This window comes from Gorilla gorilla, chromosome 15 (assembly GCF_029281585.2).
Source record: "Gorilla gorilla gorilla isolate KB3781 chromosome 15, NHGRI_mGorGor1-v2.1_pri, whole genome shotgun sequence".
NCBI classification, from domain to species: domain Eukaryota; kingdom Metazoa; phylum Chordata; class Mammalia; order Primates; family Hominidae; genus Gorilla; species Gorilla gorilla.
This window is the reverse complement of record NC_073239.2, coordinates 113,811,984-113,830,385: the sequence shown is the minus strand read 5'-3', so window position 1 is coordinate 113,830,385 and position 18,402 is coordinate 113,811,984. Positions and strand designations below refer to the sequence as shown.

The 18,402-nt window shown below is 34.9% G+C and overlaps 1 protein-coding gene across 7 annotated transcripts in view; it reads right to left on the bottom strand.

Annotated features, from left to right (window-relative positions):
* VRK1 (VRK serine/threonine kinase 1) overlaps nt 1-18,402 on the bottom strand; it is an 84,320-nt gene that overhangs the window by 8,800 nt on the left and 57,118 nt on the right. For all 7 annotated transcript variants that reach the window (XM_004055669.5, XM_019010197.3, XM_063698174.1 and 4 more), the window contains exons 8-11: nt 17,425-17,557; nt 16,527-16,647; nt 16,187-16,245; nt 12,074-12,252 (exon numbers count right to left, since the gene is read on the bottom strand). In XM_004055669.5, coding sequence (XP_004055717.1) covers nt 12,074-12,252; nt 16,187-16,245; nt 16,527-16,647; nt 17,425-17,557 — 492 coding nt within the window. The remainder of the gene's footprint in view (nt 1-12,073; nt 12,253-16,186; nt 16,246-16,526; nt 16,648-17,424; nt 17,558-18,402) is intronic.

Below are 18,402 nucleotides of genomic sequence, written 5' to 3'. Positions count from 1 at the left end.
GTAACCAAAAGAAAAAGGACACATCTTCTATGAAGGTTACAGCAAACATGTTATTATGCCACAATATTTATGAAACTAATAGATTTAGTTAAAATCTACTATATACACAGAAAAAACTGAAGCTAGGGATGGAAAAAAGCCAGAGAATGTGCTCAGTATTTCTCAGCTGATGGTGATGGAAAGACTAGAACTCAGAGCTCTTTATTCTTATTGCAATTTCCTTTCCACAGCACTATGCGGTCTCCTACGTTAGCTTTCAGTAGGAAGCAGCAGTTTCTAGTTGCTGTGTTCTTAATGTATTTTTTTCCAGAGTTATATTATAGTACACACATTTGTGTATTTCATGTAAACTATTTTCATAACCTCCTCTATTTCTCTTCTACTATGTATGTTCCCTGAGGGCAAGGACTATGGTTTTCCTCATTTATCTAACCCTTAATGAGTTTGGCACAGTGTTTTGCACATATACGGATGTGCACCTGTAGAGTAACTATTGAACTATTCTTGTAATAAAGAGGTAATTTCATATCTTCCTCTAAGTCTCTCAAAAACTGTAATATTTGAATGGACATTAATTACATATATGTTTTAAGAAAATGCAGAGAAAGGTCAAACATAATTACAGGGAGAAGAAATAAAAAGATGGAGAGTTAGGAAATGAATGAATGACTTGAAAAGAGACAGACAAATTTGAGGAATAATCTAAAAATATCCTGCTAGAGGCCCGGCGCAGTAGCTCACGCCTACAATCCCAGCACTTTGGGAGGCCTAGGTGGGTGGATCACTTGAGGTCAGGAGTTTGAGACCAGGTTGGCCACATGGCGAAACCCCGTCTCTACTAAAAATGCAAAAATTAGCCAGGTGTGGTGGCACACACCAGTCCCAGCTGAGGCAGAAGAACTGCTTGAACCCAGGAGGCAGAGGTTGCAGTGAGCCAAGATCACACCAATGAACTCCAGCCTGGGTGACAGAGCGAGACTCCGTCTCAAAAAAAAATAAAAAATAAAAATAAAAATTTGCTAGAATTTATTAAAGTGATTTATTGTTTTCAATGAGTTTCAGTGATGAAGACTGTAATAAAAATAATGACTATTGCAATTTCCTTCCACAACAGCACTGACCTCCATCTGAACAGAGGTGAAGATCACCACCATGTACTTATTAAGCATCTACTGTGTGCCTGGCACTGTCATTTTCAAGCTGAAAAATAGACACTATAAAATACTTAAAGCAAAAGAGAAACTTCATCTTTTATAAAAACATTAAATACACACGTTTAATTTCTGCAACTATTTGTTTTGATATAAGCACTATAAGAAATCCTTTTAGGATTCCATAAATGAGTGTTCTTACATAAGTGTCCAGTGTAATCCCACTAACATGGAAATTCATTCATTGAAGTATCAATCCATATGTAAATGTAACACACACATTACATCACAGTCCACCCTTGATTTTGTTGTTGTTGTCTACTTGTTTAAATTTAGATGTCTCTCCTGTCAACATTTTTAGTTATCTACTCTGGAGATAGAAAGGAAGTACAACTCAAGCAATTTTGCTAATTAACAGGTCTGAAGGAACAAGGTTAGCAAAATAAAATGACTAAATATATGGCACACAAAGTTTGGAATATCTATGTTCTTCACTAGTTCAAGGTATCCCACCCTTACAATACCATGAAAAATTAAGAATTTACTGTAACTATCAAAAAATAGCACACCAAAAATTACAGGTAATTTATATGAATGTGCCAAAAAATACTGATACAATGGTAGACTTTGTCAGAATAAATGGAGGAAAAAAACCATCTGGTTGGCTATCAGGGTTGATTGCTCCATGCACAACACATTTTTTTCAGCAAAAGCACTGCTTTCATAAAGTCAGCATAATTTGTCTATTCACTTATTTTAGAGCACATGTATGTCCCTTCAGCTTGGCTTACTAAGGAACTAGGGAAAGCTGCCTTCAAGTTCTACTGTCACCCATTCTCCTAGAAAAAACATTCAGCTAACAAGCAGATAAGCTGTGAAACAAGCTAACCCTTGATTACATGATCTACAAGAGTACTACATGCTTAAGAACTTTCATCAAAATGTCATACAATAATAGCAAGCACAACCTAGAAAAATCTCCTAATGACACTTTTGAAAACCGTAAATTCAACTTCCAACTTGTTGGCAGCAATGGCTTTTCATGATTCTAACATCATTCATGTTACACGGAGATCATGAAACTTTAATATGATCAAATGTATAGTCAGTTAACAAGACGAAAGCTGTTTCCAGAGATTCAATGAACTACGGTCTAGAAGACTAATATGTCAGTGTATTCTATTCTAGATTAAAGTCAATGTGACATCTCTTCACTCATGTTTTCCTCTGAGGGTTCCATGACATGCACCATTAAGGTTGAAAACTTTTGGCAAAGTTAAGATGGTTCAAGTACAATTTATGGGAAAAGGCAAATGAGTGGCCGGGTCATGCTTTAATTATCTTTAATATTTTATGCCTAAAATCACTAGGATGCCTTGAACTTTCTATATAAATGCATAATAATAATGATTTCACAGCCCTGAACAAGTCACCTGGCCTCTTCTGAGTTTTAGTCCCATCATTTATGAACAAATGTATTTCACAGGCATGCTGCAAAAGTTATAAAAAATAATTTAAAGGTCCTGAAAGAATATAGAAACTACATAAATGCTCAGTGATAACCTAAAGTTTAAAGGGTCAATATCCTATTACCTGTACTGAGTACAATCAAGTCTTCTGAGGAATGCTCAAGAATTAAAAATGCAAGATTTTGAAAACTATTTAATATAATACTATAAACTAAGGAGGCTAATCTTTATAAATACATCAATGAAAACCAAAACCTATACATATACTGGTGGGGAGTTAACTAATCTCAAGGCAACACATGAACAAGTGTATTACAGAACAAATTGGGCTACATTAGAGTTACTATTAAAAACATACTACCTGATCTTCCCTCAATAAACTTATGTCCACAAAACACCTAATTCCTAAACACGCAGGCAGAAAATGGCAGACACAGAATTCTCTGGTGGTCAGGACTCCTCTGCTTTATGTCAAGTACTATTATCTTCTCGTATCAATTATTTAGCTTAAGAAAAAAAGGGATAACTACAAACTCATTAATTTGACTTATATGTTCTTAAAAGGTATGGAGCTATATTTTACTTACTTAAAAAATCTGTTTATATTCTGCCTTAACAAGATGGAGCTACATTTTAGTCTTTATTTCATAGTAATTAACATCTTGTCTTTCACTGCAAAAATCAACTTTTACCAATTCATAATCGTTTACTATTCAAAACAACCTATTTTAACACACATACTCACTAAGTAAAATATAACCCAGTCTTCATTCACATGTGCCTAATACCCTGTTTCATAAACTGAACTTTTAAAGATCTAAGATCTTAGTTTATTAGAAGGTTCAAATGAAAACAGATTCAAATGAAAACGTTCCATGTTATTTTCTTATCATCAAGAAACTAGAAAGATGGGAAAAGTGGATTAAATAACAGCATTAACAATAATACTGCAGTTAACATTTACTGGTCACTTGCTATGTGCCTGCCACTGCTCTAAGCACTTTATATCTTTTATTCCTCATAACAATCTTATAAGCAAGACAGATAACACTCTTATTTCAACTGAAAGAACTTTTTGAAAAAATTCATCCATTTTTACACAAGGCCGGGCGTGGTGGCTCACGCCTGTAATCCCAGCACTTAGGGAGGCTGAGGCGGGCAGATCATCTGAGGTCAGGAGTTTGACCAGCCTGACCAACACGGAGAAACTCCATCTCTACTAAAAATATAAAATTAGCCAGGCGTGGTGGCGCATGCCTGTAATCCCAGCTACTTGGGAGGCTGAGGCTGGAGAATCGCTTGAACCCGGAGGTTGCAGTGAGTCAAGATCGTCCCATTGCACTCCAGCCTGGGCAACAAGAGCAAAACTCCGTCTCAAAAAAAAAAAAAAAACTGCACAGAAATGCTTAACATTTCCGAAGAACTGGCCATTATATCAGAAAAATAAATCTAATAATATCCTTTGAGATCTCAATTTTGAGTACTTCTTATAAGCATGTCCTTTCATTACTTCAAGAAATTCTGCTGGGCACCATTCAAGACATTTATATGACACCAAATTTCCTTCTGCATCACTCATAGTAAAGTACTTATATATAGAGAGATCAAAAAATAGTATGTGTGCATCACTGCCCACATGCAAAAGCTGGTCATGGGGCTGATAAATGCTACAATGTAAAGTCTAAAATGTCCTATATTTGCTATGCCTATTTGCAAAAGGGCTGTTTTCTGCACAGAAGCTATTCAGACACTCAAATTTTAATATGCAGTGGTTCTTAACTATGTCTGCACAATGAAATCACCTAGGAAGTTTTTTAAAAATCCCGACGGTCCCACCCTTATAGCTTTTGATTTACTTGGTCTAGGGTGCAGCACAGATACTTAAAAACTCCCAGGTGAATTTATTATAATATGCAACTAAGGATGCCACCCACAGCCTCACAAGCACCTCCATTAAAATGATCTGAGGTATTTGTGTGTTAATGGACCCTCCCAGACCAGAAAAAGAAACTGGAGAAGCAGTGAGTCCTGGCACCTAAAAAACAAGCTATCTGGCCACAAATTTCACTCATTTCTGAAATCACTGGAAGTAGATGTCTGTAATGAAAATTCTATTAAACTAACAGGAAAACAGGTATTCCAACTTTGACTGAGGTATACACTATTAAAATTAGTCAAACAACAAAAAACATGACTAGATAATAAACATTGAAAAAAATCTAAGCAATATCACAGAACCAAAACAGGAAGGCATTAAACTCAAAAAGAACAATCCCTCTGCCAAAACAGTTAATATAAAAAAGTCTCATAATTACTATTCTCAAAGGATTTAAGAGGCTATCTTACCAATAAAACAAGAATATGCTGACATATTAAAAAAAGAACTAGTACCCTTAAAATATGACTAAAAAACAAAACAGATGTAACAAATGAGCAAGAAGAAGCCCACAGATCTATACAAAACAGCGTTAAGGAAATGAACATGTGGTCGAAGAGTTAGGAGACATGGAGAAAAGAAGCTAGCTTCCAGAGTTCCCAGATTTATGTGGTAGGAGTTCCGGAGGGACAGAATAGAGAAGGAAAGGAAAGGAAAGCCTCACATACACAGAAAATAAATTGTTCAAGCGTCTAAGACAGGCATTAAGCCTTTAGATGAAAAAGGTCCACCAAGTACCAAGAAAGATAACTAATTAAAGTGTAAAAACAAACTAGAACACACACACACACACACACACACACACACACATACACTTGTGCACAGATACCTGCAGAATGCCAGGACAAAGAGAAAGGCAAGAAGCTTGAAAGCAAGAGTGGAAAAAATAGAAATCTAGTAAAAAACAAAAATTAGGAAAATTAGATGTTAGAAGGCAACAAAGCAATGTCTTCAATTAAAAACTATATAGCCACATTAGTTTTCAACTGGGGAAAAAACAGACATTTTTGGACTTCCCAAGATTTACAAGTTTACCATCCAGAAGCTTTCTTTAAAAAAAGATTGAGCATATACTCTGAAACATAAAGCCAAGAGAAAGGACATGGATAACAAACAAACAAAAAACACAAAATATGTTAGACTCATGATTAACTCTAAAAAATAATACATGGTATACAAATGACACAAAAAACTAGAACTAAAAATTCCAGATGATTGCAGTATGAGAGATGGTTTGTGGAGGGCTCAGAGGGTAAAAGTAAAAACAAGCTCTGTTTACTCTTGTGAGAAAAGAACATAAATTCTAATTAAATATTCACACACATAAACAAATTAAAATGTGTTAAAAAATGAGTGGAGACATTTTGGAGGTTAAAACTTCACAACTTCCCTCCACCTCAAATCTGAAGTAATGAACCCAAAATAACAATTAAGAAATATTTCAGCAGCAAACAGAAGTATCACAGCTTTGCAGCATAACCTTTGAAAAGTGATGACCATGAAGTTTGTCAGACACTTCAAGAATGTGAGCAAACACCATTCTGAAATTTTTCACCAGTGGCCCCCAGTTTAGAAGATGTAAGTCAGGCAGCTTGGGGGAGAAAAGACTTAAGCCCGTTGAAAAGAGGAAACCCTCCCTACTCCCCAGTGACTCCCCAAAAGCAGGACCTGTAATTTTGTACCTGGAGAAAGACGGCAGAATAATCAAAATCACTAATTATCCTCAACAGTAAACAGGGAACTGCCACAACCAGTGAGAAAAGAGAACATAATAAGAAATACATAAAGAACTAAAGTCATGGAGAAGAGATTGCCAATATAGTCTTTCTTTCACTGTGGATTCACTAAGAACATCCCAAATTAATAAACTCACATTTTTGCTTCTTCTGGGTAGGCAGAGAACCGAAGCAAATACTGGAAAATGACTGATAATTTGGCCTATGGCTCATCAGATCCACCCCCAAATATGTATTCATAGGCAAAGAAAATGAATTGACAATATATCATCAAGCCCTAAAATCCAAACTATAAAGAATAACATTCTCAAAGATGAGAAAGTCAAAGATTCACAAATACAATAATCTAGTAAATTCACATAAAGCTCTCCTTATCCAATATGAATAAGATAGAATAAGCACACGAACAAAGAATACCAGGAGACAAGAAAAGAAACTGAAAAAGCAGCTCATAGCATCCAAAAGATAGCTGAAGACTCCACCTCTGAAAGAAAACAGTCCTCCCCCAAGGAAGAAAATTTTATAAAATGCATCAGAGGCTTAAAAAAATATTTAAAAATACTTACTTTTTTTAAAAAATAGAGGAAATGATTTAAAAGACAAAAGGATAACAATGAAACCACATAGCTAAACAAAAACAATCATTATAGAACTTATATATATTAGGAATAGTAAAAAACAGAGCAAACATATCTGACAACCAGATGACATAAAGGAAAGACTTTGTATAATCACAGATAATCCAAAAAAAAAAAAATAGAAGAATTAAGCAGTTATAAGAAAATAGACATGGATGTTGTGTATTACCTCTACAGACACAGAAGACTACAAACACGACTGAGATAAATGGAAGAACATCTAAGTAACTATAGGGGCCTACTATGGCTATGGAAGAGAAGATGTCAGTTCTTTCCAAATTGCTCTATAGAGTAAAGTCAACTTTAGTCAAAATCCTAGAAGTATTTTTGAGGAAACTAATAAGCCAATTCTAAAATTTGTATGTAAATTCAAAGAGCCAAGAATAGCAAAGACAATGCTAAAGAAATAAAAGTTGGAGAATATATGCTATCAGATATCATTATGAAGACAATAGTTCAAACAGTGTGGCACTGGCACAGAGATGGACAAGCAGGCCAATGGTACAGAATAGGGTATCTAGAAAGAGACTCAAATACCTATGGTTACCACTGCAATGCTGTAAGGACACGATCGTCTTTTCCACAAATGGTTGAGATCAACTAGATATCCAAAAGAAGGAAAACAAATATTGACTCACACCATGCACAAAATCAATTTCTGTTAAACTGTAGACTTAAATGTGATGGATAAGATAAAATTTCTTGAAAATAACATATCTTCATGACCCTAAGTAGACAAAATGTTCCCAAATAGAATATAAAAAGCACTAACCATAAACAAAAAGACTGATAAACTGAGCTTCATGAAAATGAAGAGATTCTATTCATTAAAAGATACCATATTAAGAGTGAAAAGATTAAACACCAACTGGAAGATGATATGTGCAACACATACATTGTTTACATACAAAGTATTCAACTCTGGCAAATCAAAAGAAAGCTAACAACCCCAACTTTTTTTTTTTTAAATAGGCAAACGATTTGTAATGTACTTCACCAAAAAAAAAAGGATTATCAAGGCTGGCAGGCATACAAAAATGTTTCAAATCAATATTTTTCAAGGAGATTAAATTAAAACCATAAACAAATCAGTGCACATCCACCAAAATAGGAGAAATTAAATATAATGCAAGAGCTAGTGTCAGTGAGCAACTGGAACTCCTCCATGCTACTGATAAGAATGTAAGCTGAGAGAGCAGCTTTGGAAAATTGGCAATATCTACAAACCCTCAACATAAGTAAGCCCTAGGCTGCAGCAATCCCAGTACGTACAGACCCAATCTGAAATAAATGTACATGTTTCCCCCAAAAAATTAAAATAATGTTCTTAACAGCATTATCACAACTGCCGAAAACTGGAACAATTTGAATGTCCATCAATAAATTACGGTATAGTCATATGGGATACTACACAGCAATGAAAAACAACAAATTTTTGTTACATGCAACAGCATGGAAATTCAGAGATACAATTAAATGAAAGAAACAAAAGAGTATGTAATATATGATACCATTACTACAAATTTCCCCAAAAATTGCAAAACTAATTCTGGCAATGATCCATATCTTGATCTGGGTGATGTTTAAATGAGTATTGTGTAAAAGTGTACTTATTCATGTACTTTTCTACACATACGTAACAACTTCACTTAATTAGGGCAAAAAAGTCCACTCGACAAAATTCAGCCAAATAAGTTCAAAATAAAGAATTCAATAACAGACCTAAAGAAAAAAATTGTTAGCAAATGCTGACTCGACTTAACTACAGTACTATGATCAAACCATTAGAAAACAGGAATGTACTTCAACAATCTAAATTTATATAATTAAAATACAGTTTATCTTTATTACTGTATCAGGCTAAAACAGCTAGATAGATTTTCACCAAATTTAGAGTACATTCAGGGCAACCCGACTGAAACTATAGGCTACAATGGTATAAAGGCTGTACGAGGTGCAATCCCTTCAGAAAGAAAGGAAGAAAGCTGTCCACCGGAGCAGCTGCGGGCTACTGATTTGCAATGGAAGGGCTTTGCACTTATTCAACTCTTTGTACCCTGTTCCAGGCTAAGTGCCAGCAAGGGTTTATTTAACAATGGTTAAATAAGAGAAACTCTAGAAAGACCAATTAGCATAATGCAGCCAGAAAAATAAAATTTTTAAATTTTAAAATTAGGAGGTAAAATAGAGAAGGAAAGAAAGGTATGTGAATAATCATTCATAGGGAGCAACAATATAGGCTGTCTGAAAATGAAAAACTAAAATACAAATTGCAAGGCCATGATCTGGACCTTAACGACTTTCCAGGGATGAGATTCCAGTCAACAACCCTTTTTGTTGACTTAGGCAGGCAACTTAAAACCCTAAAATAGTTCATGGAAGTGTTAATGTCGTTTTAACTTGCTGAGCTCTTTCCGGTAAATTAAGCTGTTCTTAACCCAGATGGAACAGGAAGGAATTCTTTAAGAATGGGACCACATGTCATTGATCTCCGTAGCCCTAGAGACCTAGCCTAGATCAGGTACATAAACTAGACCTTTTATGTAATTGTTGAATGTTAATTTATGAGTATACACTGAATCCAATAACTGTTGCACTGTACTGCCAGATTCTAAAAACTGAAAATGTTTAGTTCTAATCAACAATAAAAATATTTGACTTTGTACTTTTTAAGGGTAGATATATACTTGATCTCTCTGTTCTCCTTCAGCCTTATGTCATCCCAAAATTCTATGCTTTAAATAAAGCTCCTTGATTATTAAGCAGAAAACATTTCCAAGTGGGTAAATTCATGTTTCACTCTAGTTTCCAAATATACTGCACCATAATCAAGCATGGCTGCAAAAACATAGATAAGAAACCTTGCTTCATTCCACTGTTGATCAATTCCTGTAGGTTTTTACCAAAAAGAATATTTCTTAGGAACCTAAATACAAACATATATTAAACTGATTAAACCTACCCCTTTCCAAAAGAGATCTGAGTCTGATATATACACAGAAAATATACTTCACACTTTTAAAAATTATGACAAACGAAAAGAGAGGAAACAAATGTACTAATTATTAAAATTAACAAAGTTTCTAGAACTAAGCATCATATTCAGTTTTGAGCCTCCTGACATCCAGAGCAAAAAAAGACATCTGGGTTATAGATCTTCCTGAAAAACAGAGGCAGCAAGCTAGTTTCTCAAAGGAGAAAGCTTTTCATTGCAGGGAGCCCCCAACTTATCATCCAGCAGAGCTCTGCTTTTATCTGTTTTCAGTGACAGCATTTACAATTTATATGAAGAAAATGTTCTGCAGTTTAAAAGAAAAGCTTGAAAAAAAAACTGGTCTGGTCCAATTCTTTTACTTTACAAAAAAAAAAGCTAACAAAATTAATAACTCACTTCAGTTACATGGCTATCAAGCAGCTCATGATCTTACCTAACCTTAACTTTTATTAATTTGTTTTTAATACAAAGAATAACCCTGTGTCAGCAATGAGTGTACAAAAAGCAGTAAACTAATGAAGTAAATCTCCTAATAGTTCAACTTGTTCAACTTAGTATTCATTTTTTTCCCCTAAATGAAGCTTTATACACGTCAGGGATGATCCAACAGGAAATTTCCAGCCTTCTGAACTATCCAAGGACACCACAGAATTATAAGGTCACAGATGTTAGCTCTGCAGCAGACTGACCTACTCAGCTGTAAAGTCAGCCAACCTGCAGAAACTACATTTTCTCCAGCATGTAGGTCCAAACAACAAAGGGATTTGCAAAGGAAGGTAGGGGCGGGGACAGGGGGATAGGGGTTGGGCGGGGGAGGTGGTTGCTCTGGACAAGTTCTCACATAGCAGCAGAGATCTTTACTTCTCAATCAACAAAATTTTAGAGAAAAACACTATACAAGCTACCTATAAATATTAACGCAGAGAAATCTATCCTGAGCAATAAGAAACATGCTGCTTGTTTATGCATGTATGCAAAGAATAAGTTTACTATAATACCTTACTAAAAAATTCCACTCAGGCTTCCATTTTACCCTCTTCATTTCAAACAGATACAGTTTTCAGCACACTTGTTGACCACAAAACTGGAGCAGATGCAATTAAGATAAAACTTATCAAAGAAAAAAAGTATATGTAGATGCATGTATATAATTTCAGATTCTATGATGAAATTACAGAGACCTGCTATTTGGCAAAGTTAAATTTTTGGTCCAATTTCAAAATTCCTATCTCCTTTGTTAATTGAAAAGATAAAAACTTTTCAATGTGCTGCTTCTGATTTTAAAGAGAGAAAAATTTGTTTTAACGCTTTTTCTCAGTTTGGAATACGAGATTTCCAAATAAATCTATTAGAATTTCCAAAGTTAATGACAGTAAAAATGGCTAATAATGTAAAAAAAATTTTTCTTCTAAAAGTTGTTTTCCTTCCTCATATAAAAATAGCTAACACATTGTATTAAATAATTTCAGATTATAAGGGAAATCAGTAAGTTTATCAGTAAGTTAATTATCAAAAATAGTCAATAGCAAATCAGTAAGTTAATGCATACCTGTAAAATCTAAAGTGATGCCAGAAGTTATTTACATGCTTGTATAATACTTCTACCATAAAGTTCATTATTTAACATTTCTCTCCAAATAATTAATCCCCTTATATGCTGATATACAGCTTTATATAATATTTCTTCACAGAGCAAAATAATGTTCAAATGGTAAAATGCACCACACCAACAAACATGGAAATTTTCAAATGGTAATTTTTCAAATGCCCGTTTTCAACTGGTAAATACTCTGACCATATCCACAAATAAGAAACAACCGAGACAAGATGAACCCTAAGTGGTGACTTGGGAGAAAAGAACATATAAATTATGAATTCAGTGCACCATCAAAATTTCCCTGTCAGATATCAGTATTCCAAGTTAAAGTCATTTCAGGAATTTAGTAACTTGCTATCAAACATAAGAAATATATAAATATTTATTTTTCTACAACCCTCTACACATTGTTCTGTATTACAAAAAAGTTTGCCTTAATTGCCATGCAATCTGTTATTTTTCTTCATTGAACTACTGCTATACTTTCTTTTAGTATTTATTGCAATTATAAACACAAGAAGACCAAAGAATAATTTAATAACAAAATTCACCTTTGTTATTGTTTTTGCTTTCAAACCTCCATTCTCCACAACACTGAGGTCCAATTTGCCATCATCCTTACTTCCTATAGCTTTTAGTCCTTGCAAAAGAATGTCACGTAAATTTTCATAAAGAGGTTTTTCAGTGTAGTCTAGTAATTTCACTGTTTCCATGTATTTGGCAATTTCACCTAAAAGAATAACACAATCATTTTATAACTTTCAATATATTTCTCTCTTACCTCTAAAAAAAATAATTCATGGTTATAGTAAAGTTAGAATGCAAACACACATCTTGTTAAGATACCTATTTTTTTCAATCACTTCAATGAAAAGTATGCTTTTGAACTCAGGAATTGCCAGATAACTGAAATTTAAAAAGTATTTTGAGATACAATGTAAAACACACTTTCTGTAATTGTGAGAAACAAGACAGAACTTAAAATGTAAATATTCATAAAAATAACTATTATAGTACTAAAGTTATAAAAAAAACAAAGGGATCTAGAATAAAGATTAGAAAGTAAAATGTCCTTAAATACAATGAATATCATAGCCAATTTGTTTTTGCCATCAAAGCCATTAGCTCTATAGCAGATAGCTATAGTCTTCGTGTAAATGAGAAATAAAACACACCAAAAAGAGGTCAAAGAAAGAAGAAAGAAATAAGATCTGGCTTTCCTATAAAAGAGAAAAATCAGCTTCCAAATGATAAAAGTTTACTGTACACTTAGAACCACACCATAAAAAACAAATCCTACTAGTCAAGATCAACACTTCTCAACATTAAAAATTCATTTTTGAGCTAATGACTCACACACAGACCTTTCCCCCGACCTCCAGACTTGTATATCCATCATTTCATATACTGGTCCTTGGATGTGTAAATATCACCATTAATTCCAACAAACCCACGTCTAAACTCTTGACCTATCCCTAAAACTTGAGGTTTTCTCTGTCTCAGTTACTGAGATTTTCATCCTTCTAGCTCCTCAAGCCAAAATCTGAGTTAGTCACCCTTGAATCATTTCTTCTCACACCAGTCCTTCAAGAGATCTTATCAGTTCTACACACACACACACACGTGTGCATATATACACACATGCATTAACTCAAATATTTATTAAGCACCTCCTATGTGCCAGGCACTATTCCTAAATACTTGGAATATACCAAGAAAAAAACGGACAACAATCCCTAACTTCCAATTTCTTCATCTGATAAAGGAGATGTACAAAAAACCTAAAACAAATATCACCATGTATGATAAAACATTGAAAATGCTCCCCTGGGAGAGAAAAATGTCCACTTTTGCCATATCCCTTCAGTATAACAGAATAGTTACGTGTACTTTTAGCTAGTACAATAAGAAAATAAATAGAAGGCATAAAGAGTGGAACAGAAGATGTAAACCAGTCTTTAGTCACAAACAACATAATACTACATGTGGAAAATCCTACAGAATCTACAAAAAACTACTAGAACTAGTAGATACATTTAACAAGGTCGTAAAATGCAAGGTAAGTATATAAAAATCTATCTTATTTCTATATACCAGCAAAAAGCAATTGGAAAATAAACTATTAAAAAATACTTAAAATAGCATTAAATACTTTGCAACAAATACAATGAAAGATGAGCAAGAGTTTCCTAGAGAAGACTATAAAACACAGTTGAGAGAAATTAAGACAGACCAAATTTAATAGAATATATACCATATAAGTGGACTGGAAGACTCAACAGTATAAAGATGTCAGTGCTCCCCAAATTGGTCTACAGAGTCAAATTCAATCCCAAGGTTCCAGCAAACTTGGAGGTGGGTGAGCATGTGTGTAACTGACAAGGTGATTCTAAAATTTAAATAGAAATGCAAAGGGAAAAGAATAGCAAAGTAGCAAAGTCCAGTTAAAGAAAAGCAGTGCCAAAGAATTTCAACTACCAGATATCAAGCTTAAAATAAAGCTACAGTAACTAAGACTGTGGTCCAAGAATAGGCAAAAAGGACAATTGAAAAAAGAGAGTCCAGAAACAGATGAACAGATCCACACTTGACTGATGACAAACATGACAACAAAGGGAAAGAATGGTCTTTTCAAGAAAGGCTGCTGGGTCAATTAGATATAAATATGGGGATAGGAAAGATACATGACCCCTCCTCAAATAATACCCAAAAACCAACTGCAGGTAGACTATACATCTGTATGCATAATTGGCAAGCTGCAACTGCCAAAAATTGGAGACGACCTAAGAGCAGAATAAATGATGGTATGTAACTACAATAGAATATCATATAGAAATGACAATGAGGAAACTACTGTTAAACATACAATAATAGGGCCAAGGGCAGTGGCTGATGCCTACAATCCCAACACTTTGGGAGGCTGAGGTAGGAGGACTGCTTGAGCCCAGGAGTTCAAGACTAGCCTGGGCAACATAGTGAGACCACATGTCCACAAAAAAAAATTTTTAATTAGCCAGGTGTGGTGGCATGTGCCTGTAGTCCCAGCTACTTCAGAGACTGAGGTGGGAAGATCTCTTGAGCTCAGGAGTTCAAGGCTGCAGTGAGCTGTGACTGTGCCACTGCACTCTAGCCTGGGCAACAGAGTGAGACCCTGTCTCAAAAAAACAAAACAACAACAATAACAAAAAAAAACATGCGATAATGGGGATGAATTTCACAAATACATTACTAAGTGAAAGAAAAGGACACTAACAGAAGTAAACAATAATTTCATGAGGACAGGAATTGTTACGTATTTCATTCACTGTATTAACTCCATTTCTATAAATTTTAAACACAAATATTTGGTGTTGGAAATTAAGGTAAGTGACTCATTCGGCCAGGAGGGAGAGGCTACTGATTGCTATGAGGTCCATGGGACAATTCTGAAAAACCCACATTGTATTTATTGATATGGGGAGTAGGTTGCAATTTTAAATAGCATAAGGTCAGGATAGACCTCCCTGAAAAGGAGACAACTGAGCAAAGGCTTAGAAAGACTTCTTAATATATCTAGACTGACCAATTCTCACTCTTTGGCTGCTACTTCTCTTGCATGGGTTACTGCAGTGGCCTCTTAACCTGCTTTCTGCCTAGGCCCATCCTTGCTCCTTCAGCAGTCCATCCCCATGGCAGAAGCAGGAGACCCTTCCCCTCAGGATAAGCAGTTCATGTCACTCTTCTACTACAAACCTCACACTCTTCCTTGAAGTAAAAGCCAAAGCCCTCATGTTTACCTATGAAGACACAGTCCTCACATCTCCTGGGCACTAGTGTCCCTTCTGCTTAGAACTCTCTTCCCCAGACTTCTACACAGCTCACTCCCTCCCTCACCTCCTTCCTACAGCTGCTCAAATGTCACCTTCCAAGTGAGGCTGTCCCTGGAGAGCCTACTTAAAATTACAGTCCTCCTCACTACTTTACTACCCACCCCATCCCCATCCCCCTAATTCTATTCCCTGTTTTCTTCTAGTTCCACAGTACTAACCAGGGGAAACATATAAATTTTGCTCATGTGTTTACTGTCTAAAATCCTCCAACTACAATGCTAGCTTCATGAGGGCAGGGATGTTTGTTTTGTTCACTGATGTACCCCCAGTCCCTGGTACACAATAAAGCCTTAATATTTACTAACTTAATGGATGAATGAAATTTGCTTCCTTTGCTAAAAGCACTGAATAATAATTGAATGAGGCTCAAGTATTCATTTAACAAACCATCTAACATTTTTTTTTTTTTTTCCTGAGACGGAGTCTCGCTCTGTCACCCAGGCTGGTGTGCAGTGGCACAATCTCGGCTCACTGCAACCTCCGCCTCCCGGGTTCAAGCGATTCTCCTGCCTCAGCCTTCCGAGTAGCTGGGACCACAGGTGTGCGCCACCACGCCTGGCTAATTTTTTGTATTTTTAGTAGAGATGAGGCTTCACTGTGTTAGCCAGGATGGTCTTGATCTCCTGACCTCGTGATCCACCCACCTCAGCCTCCCAAAGTGCTGGGATTACAGGTGTGAGCCACCATGCCTGGCCACCACCTAACATCTTACATTAAGGGCTATTCCATGGATATCATGCCTTTTTATCCCCAGAAAACAAAATCCCTATTAACACTGAAGAAGTCATTTCCTACCTGGTTTGTTTTTCTCAGGAAAACATTTGTCCATCAAACTTGCAATATTTTCTCTATATCTGTTAAAAATTAAAGAATGAGTCACTGTTTGAAGCTTGATGTCATATGTTAATATGAAATAAAAATATATAGCACATTAAGCCATATTGTGCTACATCCTAAATATGCTTACAGACATTTTTCTAAAATAAACAAAAGACCAAGGAACCTTACTGTTTAACAAGTACTTTCTTATTTCTATATCAGTATCAGTTGAAACTATAGTTCCTATCAAGAAATTGTGACTAAAAACATTTGGCTTATCATGATTTTGCTAGAAATAATTTAAGTTTTCCTTTACCTAATTTTGGAATCTCTAACATATTTAGGATCTTTCAAATTATCCTCCCAAGGAAGATGGCCAGTAAGCCATTGGATCATGCAATAACCAAGTATTTCCAAATCACCACGTCTTGATGGGGCTACAAATGCAAGAGAAGAACATTATTAGGTAGACTGAAATAATTTTTAATGTATAATTTAAAGTATATATAAAGTAATAACATAAAACAAGTCAACTCCACAGTCTGTTTTTTCATCATAAAATTTTGACTGCATTTCACCTAGGTACTGAACATTGGACAGTATAAAAGAAATAGCTTATCTCCCAATTAACTTCCAGCTAATAATCTACTTTAAAACCCAAATTGGTAAATTTCAGGGTTTCAAGCAGAGACTGTTAGTCTAGAAATAAAACTAGTTTTCCTTTGGAAAACTTGAAGATATTCTTAAAATTTTTATATGCTATTAAGAGGCCCAGAGAACTGGGTATTTGAGTTCTTCCACAGCTCTGAGCACAGAAGAAACGACTGCTGAAGAAATAAACTAACTTAACAGGTAACAAAATAAAAGTTAGCTGTTATAAAGTTGTAGATACATAAGAAACTTGAGAAAAAACACAAAAACAAACATTCCAATTAAACTAAATAAAACCAAAAAGAAATCCTCATGGCAGCTGAATGAACCACTACCACCTTCTTGGTTATCTTTGAAGGCTGCGAGGAAAAGGCAGGACAGAAGAACACAGATGGTCCTGGAATACAGTTGTAGGAGTCTCACCTCTGCCTTCTTTCCTCATGCTACTGTGCCTTTTCAATTTTTATTTATCTATTCATTTACTTATGCATAATTAAGAACTATGTAGGAATCTGGGTGAAAACATTCGCAGTCTATTTCTCACTCCAGTACTACTGACATACCCACGCCATTGTGTGCATCGATGCTCGTGAATTCAATAGTGCCATCGTGACATCTTTTGGGGTCTTCTTTGTATTCTTTATGAACTCCTTCTGGGCAGTACCGATAAGCAAGGCCATAATCTACCAAGTACACCTATAAATTTCCAAGCACCAAGACAAACTAAAGTCAAAGTCACTGCACATATACCCCTTTAAAGCACAGAAACAAAATACTGGCATCTGAAGGTGGGTTCACCTAAAAGGTCATTCCATAACACTCCAAACAATTTAGATCCAAAATGCAAACAACAGCAAATACTTAATTCTGAAAGGCTTTTTATTTTTAATAAAAATGTTAAATGACCACATAGCTATAGTGTAATCACTTGACTTTATATACTTTTTTAAGATAAGTATATGTTATACTTGTAATTAATCTTGTCTCAATTTGAACGAAAATTATACATTTTATACTTTATCTTACAGACTCTAAAATTGAGCACAGAGCAAACCGTCAATACTTGTTGCAATACAACTGCTACTTTCCACACAGAAAAGCACACCCAGTAGAAGACTGCTAATGATGCTGACACATGATATGTTAGTTACCTTCTATTCCTCTGTTTCTTCACTTGTAAAATAATCAAATTTCAATTTACTTTATAAAAACATTTCATACATCATAATAATGATCTAAAGAACTGTTAGATCAGGCTTTTATCTATATCTAAATACTATATTCTAAAGCCAAGTCTTCATGATTAAAAGTAAATTTTAATATTATATACATACTTATTCGTGGGCATATATATGTGGGTCTGATTAGCATACAAAGCTAATAAACTTGGCTTTCTTCTATTCCATAGCCACACATTACATCTCTAATTCTGAGTAAATGTCACAAATGCATGCATCTGGGCACAAGAGGAAACTGAAGTAAAAATATGTGGCTAGATCTAGCACATACATCTAACACTGGAAAAATAATCCCATCCAAAG